Here is a 12,090-nt window from a genome sequence, read left to right as displayed (position 1 = left end):
TCCCCCAGAACCCTCATTGCTATTTAGTTGATTCCAACTCAGTGACCCTAGAGGACACAGAACTGCCCCGTGGGTTTAAGACTATAAATCTCTGCAGGAAGTAACAGTCCCACTTTACTCTCATGGAGTGGCTTGTCAGCTCGAGCCACTGACCTTGTACTCAGCAGCTCAACAACAACCTACTATGCTCATCTTTAATATACGCTCTTGTAAATATGGTGAGAAAAAAATATTTTTACAAGATGAAATTCATTTACTAATGGTAGCTTATTTTCTAAATAAAAAATTGGCATAAGTAGCTGACAATACATCACTGGATGCAATATGCAGCTTGGGTACCAAAATGCTGAAATTTCAAATACTTGTCATAATTCAAATACTAGCATATTTGACCTCATATTTCTTATGAATTCATAAAAAATATTTTAATTTTTAAAATAAAGACTTCATTACAGTTGGATTTAAGTTTCTAATCAAATGCTCTGGGGGAGAAAAGAACAACGGAAAAATTCCATTGTATCTTATTTCCATCTTTCCAAACTTTAAAAAACAGTACTCGAATTTCTAATATATTTGCAAACACATTAGAGGTAAATTGTTTTTAGAATTTTTAGTGATTAAAAATTATTGTCAAAAAAATTGTTAAAATATTTCAACATTCTAGAGTATTAGAAGCTGCTTCTCCTTAGCCCTTGGTATGTGTTTCCTAAGCTTTGCCCTTAGTTCTCTTTTGCTCTCAAAGCTTTCTTTCCAATTAAAAACATGTTTTCCATATTACTTTTACAAATTGAATTTACCAATCATTTCTAAGCTTCTACAGTATTTGTAGATCTATAATACAGTATTTGTAGTGGCTGGGGAAGAATATCCTCCCAATTCACAAAGAATACCTTAATAGTTTAAAAGAATAAAGCAATAATACTAGAGGGCACAGGATAAAATACAAAAAGTAAATAGTCCACACGATTCCAACAAAGGAACAGTCAATATTTTAGTATTTGTACACACATAAGCTGTTGCAACTACTCAATGACACCTTTGCCTTTGGAACATACGAGAAAGTCACAGATAATACGTATACAAAGGTGCATGGCTACCTTCCAACAAAAACTGGCTCAGATCAATAATTTTTTTCAAATCATTTTATTAGGACATAAGCCATCATACCATTCAATAATTCGTCTTATCAAGCAGTGTTGTGCAATCATTACCACAATCATCTTCAAAACATTTTCTTCCACCCATTAAAACTCGCATCCTTTCCATTCCCCACAGGAACACCTATTCTAGTTATTTTCTCTATAGGTTCACCAAAAAAAGATACGTAGGAGTCAAGAATACCAAAAATAATAAAATACAAAAGAAAAAAAGAACAGAAATTTTAAACCAGATCAAGTTCAATCCAGAGCTTCAGCAAAAGCAAACCATCATTCCACAATGTAAGCTTGTGTAACATTCCTTCCTTCTCTTTTGGATTCAGGCCAGTAATTTGTCAATTTAGCAATAATGACTTGAATTCAAAGAAGCAATAGACGTGAATTTCCCAGAGCCAAGAATCAATTCTGACTCACAGCAGAGTTAAACTGCTTCACAGGGTTTCCAAGATGTGAATCTTTTTTTTTTTACCTTGAGTTTGTTTTTTTTCTTTTTTTACATTTTATTAGGGGCTCATACAATTCTTATCACAATCCATACATATACATACATCAATTGTATAAAGCACATCCGCACATTCTCTGCCCCAGATGTGAATCTTTTACAAAGAAAACCACCACGGTCTTCCTCGTGGATGTCTACTACAGCTGTCAATATCTAAATACCAACCACCAGCAACACCCTTCCTGCACAAGCAATTGGGTGTGTGTGCACACACCTGAGCAGCTGACACCAACAATTTAAAACAGAATAGGGAGGTTAACAAAAAAATCATTTTAAAAATCATTTGTACTCTACCTACAAGTATATTTGGACAGGATATTTTATAAAAACATTGGCAGCACAATTCATCCTGCCTAACTTCTAAACTGTCAAGGATTTTTTCGTGTTTCAAGTCACAATCATTGCTCATGGAAGCAGCAGTCGAGAGATCAAATGATGACTTGCACTGGGTAAATCTGCTGTAGAAGACCTCTATGATGTCTTGAAAAGCAAGAATATCACACGTTGAGGACTGCTCCTGAGTCAAGCCCTGGTATTTTTATCTGCCTCCTAAGCCTGTGAAAATTGGATAATGAACATGGAAGACCAAAGGATAATCTATGCATTTGAATTACCATGTTGGTGAAGAGTATTTGTCTCATGTATTACGGACATGCTATCAGGAGAGAACAGTCCTTGGAAAAGTCTATCATGCTTGGTAGAGGAACTGAAAGAGGAAGCCCCTCAACAACATGGATTGACACACGGACTGCAACAATGGGTTCAAACATAAAGAGCTATAATTTTGAGGATGGCGCGGAGCAGGGCAGTGTTTCATTCTGTTGTACACACAGGGTCCCTATGACTCAGAACTGACTCGATGGCACCTAACAACTTCTACAACAGATGTTTAATCCAGATTTTTTTTCATGCTAATTCCTTAACACCAACCCAGCCTAGTCAATCAGCAAACATGTACTTTCAGTCTCAAATCCAGATTTTTTACTGGCTGTCCACTTGATACCATAGATGTCAGCATCAAACTAAAAACACTGAAAAGCATGTATTTTCATAGTAAGTAGTGATATGTAGATAGACTATAAATCTTGAAAAGTCCCAAGTATCACAAAGATTAGAAAATCAGTAAAGAATCAAGGAATTAGATGATATCCAGTATGCCTAAAAGACAGTAAGAGCAGAGTTCAGATTGGTCAGTTACTGTGGTAGACCTTGTGTTCTGCAATGCTGCCCTAAGCAATCAAGAATCATAAGCGCAGAAAAATGTATCCAAGTTATCCAACTATTTAGGGGCAAATTACCAGTATTCTGTTTTCTTCAATTATAGCAAACGATTTAACTGCCCTTCTTCCTCTACAATAGTTGGCAGTTTTCAACTGGCTATGAGTTTGAGACTGATGGGAAAGCAGGATTACAAATTCATTTTTATATTCACATAATGCCCTAGCATCTTACTAATAACATGGTTTTGCTGTTCCAGCCTGTCAAATCACCTAAGACTTGACATAAACTAAGTAATTTAAGTATTTTAACACTTGATCCTGTAAATTAGACATCAGTCTATATTGGCATGTTTCCTTAGATATTATATCCTCTATTCTTTTGAAATAAATCTTTCCTGTTGCAAAAGCAATGAGAAGAACAAAGTATGTGGGACTAAATTTAATGTCAACACATGCTCATTATAAGTATACATAATTTAAATTTTACAATTTATAGAAGTATACACTCATTTTCATATATAAACCTAATGTACAATTTATGTAAATTGATATATAAAATCTGTTATATATACATTGTCAGTTGCTGTTGAGCCAGTTCCAACTCCTATTATATATATGTATTTATACATACATAAATGAACACTAATTATATATGATTTTGATCTCCCCCAGTCTGTTAGAACGTTCTCAAATTCCACTTTCAGATTTTCTCTTACTGCTGCCATATTGTGATTGTAACACAGCCCATGAGGGATGTGAGGATTATAAGAAATAAAAAATTAGACTTTTAAATAGATTCTTAGGTTTTACATGTGTCGTGCTGATTCATAAGGAACCTTTAAGGCAAAGAACTTGCACCATAGGGTTTCCAAGGATGGAAATCTTCACAGGAAGTACACTGCCACGTCTCTCCCCAGCAGAGTAGCTGATGGGCTCTTTCTCCCCTTCTGGTTCACAGGCATGCACTTAATCACTGTGCCACCAGGGCTTTTGTGTTTGTGTAGCAGTCCTAAATATTCTGCAGTTCCAGATATAGCTGCTACCTTAAATCCTGTTGAGGATAACTTAGTAAATAATTCAAAGTGTTAAGATGCTACCAGGAAAAACTAATTTACAATATAACTAGGGAAATAGAAGGCCAATGGTTGGTTAATCTTTATTAGTTTTCGATATTTCAAAACCATTTTGCAGTAAATCTTCCTATGTTACCATTCTTCTTACTTAATAATTATGTTATTTAAAAAAAACACTGCCATCTCCATCTCCAAAGAACTGAGTACCTGGCACAGAGTCCCACTGTCTATCCCACTCTGTCTTTCCCAATGGCCCCAGATTTGTTGGGAACAAACAACAACACTTACCTCTTACAATTCTGCAAAGAAAATTTCAGTTCATTTTATTTCAGCCTCAATCATTCCTTTTACTTCTCCATAAAACCCCTCTGGTCCACTCTTTCTCCCTCCCCACTACAAACCCACTACTAGTGCTAAACCAAAACCTTTTACACTAACAATGATTTCTTTTCAAAGGAAATGGGTAAAAAGTAAAAACAAGTAACTAGCAAACAAAAGTAAAAATCATTCTCCTAGCTCTTCAAACCTTAAAATCTCCTAAAACAAGGTAAATACTTCTCTTAAATTAACTCTTCCTCAAGTAAAAGGAGGAAAGAGCTAGTAGAGGAAAGAGCTAGTAGAGGAAAGAGCTAGTAGAGGAAAGAGCTAGTAGGAAAAGGGCATATATAGAGGTCTAAAAAAAGGCATGTATATACGTAAATATACTTATATATGAGGATGGGTAAATAGATCTATGTGCATATATGTACAGGTTTAGTGTTAAGGTAGCAGATGGACATTGGGTCTCCCATTCAAGTACTCCCTCAATGCAAGAATACTTGATTCTATTAAACTGGCATTCTATGATGCTCACCTTCCCAACACAATCACTGAAGACAAAGCAGGTGCATAAGCAAATGTGAAGAAGAAAGCTGATGGTCCCCAGCTATCAAACGATATAGCGTCTGGGGTCTTAAAGGCTTGAAGGTAAACAAGCAGCCATCTAGCTCAGAAGAAACAAAACCCACATGGAAGAAACTCACCAGCCTGTGCGATCACTAAGTTCTAGTGAGTAATCAACTCGATGACGAGATTGGTTTATTATAGAAGGATTGAAAAGCATACCTTTCATTAATAGAAGGACTGTAAATGTATTTAAAGCAAGTTCTATGATACAGTAGGATACCATCCCTATCCCTCACAATACACAAACACAATTTATGACTTGCAAAATGTCTCCAAGTTTAATTGAAGATAGTTTTTTTTGTTTCATCAGCAAATATATATAGCACTATCAATTTTGGCAGATGGCTTTTAAGTATGAAAAGGATGTTTCTTTCCTTGAACTAATACTGCATCTTACTATACCTCTGGCACTGTTAATATTTCTGTTCAAATGACATTTCCCTCCAACAGGAAGACCGTAAAACCTGAAGATGACGGCTCCACCTCTAAGTTCACTGTTCTATTCTGACCAGTTTGCCCAGGACTTACATTTCACAATCCACTGTTACACATGGTTGATGCATTTTTATTATGCTTTTGAAATATATATTTGTAGAAAATTGTATTTACTACATTATATAGTTAAACAATTAAAGTTAGCTACTTAACATCTTCCGATTACCTATTATTTGCTAAGTGTACACACACACACACTCACACACACACACACACAAAATACTTCCCTCAAGAACCTCCTATCTCAGTGAGATAGGAAAAATCAAACAAGTAATCTATTGTGTTATGAACAAAGTACTTTGGAATATATTGACTAAAAGGTGGTTGAGGGCAGATTTCCCACCCCTAAAAAACCAAAGAAGTTAAAATGATATAAAGGAAGTATTTGATTATTGTCAACTACACGATCAGAGGAGCTGGGGGAAGGTGGGGTTGCAGTGAAAGCACTCGGGTGCTTACTTGAAACCCGCCAGTAGCTTGTAGGGAGAGATTACCTGGCAGCTGTTCTTGCAAAGGTTACAGGCTAGAAAACCTGGAGGCAATCTCTTCCTTAGGAGAGGCTCAGCTGCGCACAGTAACAACACAATCAACAGTCACAAAACTAGTATTATTGGGATGAAAAGCTTGGGAGTTCAAAAGTGTGAATTCTGGAACCTTTATAAGGCTAGCATTTATTATTTATAGGGCCCCAAGCAACCTCTTGGTGCCTCCGTTTCCTCATTTGTAAGATGAGAATTTTTTTAAATTGAGAATAAGTCTACTTCATAGAATACGTCAGCAAATATACTAGCAATTAAACAAGAACTTTAAGCACCAAACATATGGTAACGAGTTTGTTAAGGATTACATGCAAAACATTTCTAACAGAGCCTATCTCACAATAATTGCTTAAGTATTAAGAATAAACAAATCATTTACACCAAATACTATGGATATAAAATAAGAAACTATTAATAAAAATTTTTTTTAACTATTCATTACTTGGCTTTGGAGTACATTTCCCTTTATCTTTACTTCTGTAATTGTGTTAAGAGTTAATTTATTATCAAATTAATGTAATTTCCTGAGAGATTCATAGTTTAAAAACAGAAATTCTAGAGACAGCATGCTTTCGAATCAGAGTCCAGACATTAGTGTGTGACCCCACCTAACTGCCTGTTTCTTTGGTTGTAAACACAAGTACCTACCCTGTTTCCCAAAAAGTAAGACCCACTTACAGTCTTGCTTCTCACTGAAATATAAGGCATCCCCTCAAAAATAAGGGTTTGGATTGTTATGATGTTCCAGAAGATGATGACATGACTGTCATTGAATAAATGAGTAAATGTACCATAGATTGCTGTACATGGAAATGGTAGTAACAAGAAATTCTTGATACGGTAGGATTCAATTTGTCTAGTTATGCTGGTTTGTGATAACTACTACCATACCATATACAGGTAATAAATTTCTTTTTGTTGTTCAACAATAAATGTGTCCGTATTCTTCTTCACGGACAAATAAGACATCCCCTGAAAATAAGACCTAGCGCGTCTTTGGGAGCAAAAATTAAATATGACACTGTCTTATTTTCGGGGAAACAGGGCAATCATACCCTTTTTTATTCGGAGGGCTAAGCAAATACAAGTAAATCCCTTACTAGGCAGTACACAAGAGCAAGGTATCATTTTTTATGCTTTATTCCAATGGACTCCAGTGAGGGGGAATGTGCGTGGGAAAAATGTAATGGAAAGATAACGAATTTTTCCGAAGCCCCCTATGCATGACACAGGTAACTTGCCCACAAGGTTTCCCAGGAGTAGGTGGCTAGGGCTGGTTCTGCAGAATGAGAACGCCCACATTTCAGTGAAGAGCTTAATTCTTGCTGCAGAATATTCTGACCCTGAAATCGATCTGCAGAGGGCTAAAACAGGTTCTGTTGTGTTAATGAGATGTTGTGTGTCAGCCGCCTTGCCCCTGGGCACACAGCCCTGCGCCATCCACACCACGCTGGTAGCGTGCATCCCTGCAGCCGCCGTGTCAACCAGCTGGTCCAGGGTTCCTCCCCCACACCCCACCCCCTCCCATTACCCCGCCTCTCTATTTTACTCAACAAAAACTTTCTGGTAGACTACAAAACCGATATTCTCTACAACTTGTCACTGAAAAAGCACACACTTTTAGCTTTAGAATCTTACTGGCCACGAGATTTTGCAAAAAGCAGCGGCTCGCGGAGAATGAAATGCAGCCCTCCCCGGAAGGCAGGCGGGCAGGCCTGGTTCCAGCCCCGGTTTGCGGGAAGCTGCCTTCCACCCCGCTGAGGCAGGACATTCTGACGAGGGCGGAAGGCTTAGGGATGGATATTGCAGGTATTTTAATGGCAATCAGGGTGACAAAGAAAAGCATCCAGGGCCAATTTGGAAGCGATTATAATGGCTAAAGAGGTCTTTTGCATTGCTCTCAAAAATGGGAACGGGATGCGTTCCGGGCGTGTCAAAAGGTCTCCCTGAAGGTCATTTAAAGCCCACAAAAAAAGGTGTTTCCAGCGCAGTGTCTGCGAACCCTGAAGTAAATAGGGCCGTGTTCAAGTTTCTTTCCGAGGGCAGCTAAACCACACAGGAGAACTCAAAGGGCACCTCTGCGAAGCCTTCGCGTGCCCGCTGTGTCAGTTACCTTTTCCAGCATCTTCTGCTCCCGCTCCAGCCCCGCAGCCTCCAGCTGCTCCTCCTCTTGCAGCATGGCCGGGGTGATCACCGCCGCGTCGGGCTGCGCAAGCCCGTCGCACGCCAAGGCGTCTAAGGGGACACAGGGCGTCCAGACTTGCGGTTGCGGGGTGCGGGGAGGAACCAACCCCCACCACCACCTGGCCGTCTGCACCGCACCGCTTCCTGGTCCGGGCCGGACACACTGGACCGGGAGTAACGCCCGCGCCGGGGCGCCCGCACCCGCGTTCTCCCACCCACAGGTGGCCCGGACCGCAGGGAACAACTTGGGAACGTGCAGCTGCCTCGTGGGAAACCTGCTCTGCCGCGCTAGGACGTGCGCGCCCCGGGAGCCCGCCGTGCATCTTGCTCTACTTCTGCCCCCGCGCCTCAGTCCCGCCCGGCAGGGGCTCCCGCCCCCCAGCCCCCAGCCCCGCCGCGGCAGCGTCCACGCTGCCCCCGGACGGAGGCTCGCCTCGCTCACCGCCGCCGCTGCTCGCGGGCTGTTCGGCCGGCATGGCTGGACGCAGTGCCGGGAGCCGGACCCCTCGTCTCGGCGCCAGCGACGGCGCGCGCCAACTCCTCACGGGGGCGACCCGAGCCGAGCTTCTGGCCGAGGAAAAACGCGCGCTTCTCGTTCGCGGGAAAACGCGGTCCTCTCGCGAGGCTTCGCGCTTGCCCCGCCTACTCGCGAGCTCCGGCGCGAGATTTAGTGCCGCTTAGTAGCCGCCGGAGCTCCCCGCACCGCGCTCTCGCTGAGGAAGGGTTGCGGCAGTTTTTCTCCATAAACATTCAAACCAGAACCGCTGTCAAAGAGTCGATTCAAACGCATAAAAGATATAGAGTTTCTCCAGAGAAGCTGGGGGCCTGAACCGCGGACCTTGCTGTTGGCTGCCACCGCAGCACCAAGGCATCTTTCGCTCCAAGGACAGCCTTGGAGACCCTGAGGGGCAGTCTGCGCTGTCCTAATCCTAATGGCTTGTGTGAGGTTGGACTCGGCTAGGTGGCAGCCGCATCTACCTGGAGCTCGAGCTTAGGGAATCTGATTTCGGCAGAATTCAGTCTTCTAGAAGCTGTCCACAGTTGAACTACGTACGCATCGGTTTAGTAGCCCGTTTAACACTTTGCAAGGTACATTCACCCACGGGAGCGGATGGGATTAAGTCGCATGCCCGGTTATCCCTTATTATGAACGATGTGCATATGAGTCGTGGTGGCATAGTGGTTACGCACTGGCCTGCGATCCTGGTGATCTGCAGTTCGAAACCACCAGCAGCTTTGCGAGATAAAGCATGGGCTTTCCACTCGAGTAAAATTATGTTCTTGGGAACCCCAAAGGGGTCACTATGAGTCAGTATGGACTGAACTAGAGGGCAGTGAGTTGAAACACCGAGAAGCCCTGGTGGCACAGCGGGTTAAACATTAGGCTGCTAATGGAAAAGATTTGTTGGTGAAGCACACCCATCACTCCGTGAAAGGAAGAGATTGATGACGTTACAAACAATGATACAGCGCTATTCGGTCCTACAAGGCCAGTATGAGTGAGAATTAACTCAATGGCTTTTGCCTTGGGTTTTTGAGTTTTAGAATTACCTAGAGGGGCTGCCAACCGCAAGGTCAGCAGTTTGAAACCACCAGCAGCTCCATGGGAGCAAGACTAGACTTTCTATTTCCACAGAGAACTAACAGTCTCAGAAACCCACACGGGGCAGTTCTACTCTGTCCAGTTGGTTCGTGATAAGTCCGAATTGATTCAATGGCAATGAATTTTTATACGTATTGAAGAGCTGAATTTTTTGTGTCCATTCCAAATTAAAGGTTCTTACTACAAAGCAAATGTTACTGAACAATATCAATATCACATGCAAGTAAATTTTTGCAGAGGGTTCAAAACTGTTACAGCAAATCATTAGGGAACTGGATTCAGAAAAGTTTATGAAATAAGGAATTTTATTGATGATGTCAGGTGAATCTTGACTGAAAGCAGAGAATACCAGAAAAAAACATGTATCTGTTTTATTGACTATACAATAGCATTCAACTGTATGGCTCTCGCCAAATTGTGTGTAACATTGTGAAGAATGGGAATATAGGAACATTTGAATTGTGCTTATGCAGAACCTGTGTTTTTGCAGACCAAGAGGGAATCCTACTAATAGAAAAAGGGGACAGTGATTTAAAATCAGGAAAGGCATACATCAAGGTTGTTTCCTTCCACGCTACAACTGATGCAATCTGGTATTGACCAAGTAACCTGAGCTATTAGACGGTCAGAAGAACTGTGCCATTGAGACTGAAAGCCACCTAGTCCTTCCTCATCTGTTGCAGTGGTAGCAACAATAGGCTCAAACATAAGAACAATTGTGAGAACGGAGCACAACTGGGCAGCATTTGATTTTGTTGTACACAGCATTGCTATAAGTTAAAACCAATTCAGTGGCACCAAACAATAACAACAAAGACTGTTCTTAGTCTGGAGGCTCCCTATAGGTGACCTTGCTGATATCTGAAATCCTGTCGGCAGAGCCTCTTGCATTTCAGTAACAACCAAGCCAGTGTAGTATAATAAACTGAGAGGAGTGATATGGCTCCTTGGTCCCACAGAACGAATATATTTCTCTACAGTAACTAGTGCATTTCTTTGTGGGATGCAAACATTATATACATACATCTATAAGAGAGCATTTAAGAATACTATCAAATTAGTACTACAATATTGTATGTACATATAACCAACAGCCCATATAACTAGAAGCCCAGTACCTCTGCCAAACCACTGCCATCGAGTCAATTCCAACTCATAATGACCCTATAGGACAGAGTAACTTCTTAGGGTTTCTGGATGTGTAAAATCTTTCCAGAAGCATCCAGCCTTATCGTTCATCTGTGGAATTACTGGCAGGTTTGAACTTGTGACGTTTCAGATAGCAACCCAGTGGGTCCACTACACTATCAGGCAGGGTTCATTACTCCCATAAGATGTAACCCCCACCCCCACCCCCAAAAAAAGCAGCCTTAACTCAAACTTATCATTAAGTTGTGGACTAGTTTAATTATTCTCCTACTGATTCTTTAACCATTTCCATCTGGTTGCCCAACTCAATGCAGAGATTGGCAGAGCTTACTGATCAATCCATGTTGTTAAATGTAGTGCACATCTCTCCCTCTCAGCATCATTCCGCATGACACTGTTTATCATTCCTAATGAAAGCACTCTTGTCCCATCCCTTCTCTGAGCTTTTGTTCTCCTGACACTTCTTCCCCCTACTGTTTCCTCCTCTCCTGTACTCAACCTTTAAATGTTGACATTTGAGTGAACCAGAAATCATTTGTCTGGCCAATTGCATAGTCTACCTAATAATTTTTTTTAAAGAACAGTAGATCCAATGAAGAGCAAACCAAACAAATCCAGCCGGCCATATGTCATGGATAAGCTAGTTTTCTTCATTTTTTTAAAAAAAGTCATTTTATTGGCATATAATTCACATATTATGCAATAGTTTAATCAATAGTTGTGCAGTCATCACAATCAATTTAAGGACATTTTCTTCTTTCGTGTAGTCATTGTCATTAGCTCCACATTTCCCCCTAATCTCTTCTACCTTGCCCCTAGGTAATTATTAATCCAGTTATTGTTTCTATAGATATACCTAACCTGGAATAAATATGCAGTAAATAATACAAAACACGAACAAAAACCATAATAGACTTTATAATTGCTAGTGCTCAAAGTAGTGCCAGTTTACATACTATACTGTTTTCAGACTCAGTCTAACCAAACCAAACTCATAGTTACTGAGTCATAGAGCCCCCTGTGGGTTTCCCAGACTGGAACTGTTGACTAAAGTTTTTCCTTGAGGAGCTATTGGTGGTTTTGAACTGCTGACCATGTTGATCGCAGCCCAATGCTTAATCACTACAACACTAGGGCTCCTTTACCACTAGCAGTTGTGTGTGGTAAATGAGACGCTTCTCACTTCGGAATTTTCTGTAGTAGAGAAGACAGATAACCAGCTA

The 12,090-nt window shown here is 40.9% G+C and overlaps 1 protein-coding gene across 1 annotated transcript in view; it reads right to left on the bottom strand.

The window, feature by feature from the left end:
• HELLS (helicase, lymphoid specific) overlaps window positions 1-8,695 on the bottom strand; it is a 40,542-nt gene extending 31,847 nt beyond the window's left edge. The window contains exons 1-2 of the mRNA XM_075534367.1: window positions 8,558-8,695; window positions 8,045-8,166 (exon numbers count right to left, since the gene is read on the bottom strand). Of these exons, the coding sequence (XP_075390482.1) occupies window positions 8,045-8,166; window positions 8,558-8,591 (156 nt within the window). The 5' untranslated portion in view covers window positions 8,592-8,695. The remainder of the gene's footprint in view (window positions 1-8,044; window positions 8,167-8,557) is intronic.
• Window positions 8,696-12,090: the final 3,395 nt, after the last annotated feature.

This window comes from Tenrec ecaudatus, chromosome 16 (assembly GCF_050624435.1).
Source record: "Tenrec ecaudatus isolate mTenEca1 chromosome 16, mTenEca1.hap1, whole genome shotgun sequence".
In the NCBI taxonomy this organism is placed as follows: Eukaryota; Metazoa; Chordata; class Mammalia; order Afrosoricida; family Tenrecidae; genus Tenrec; species Tenrec ecaudatus.
This window is presented reverse-complemented; position numbering and strand designations above follow the sequence as displayed.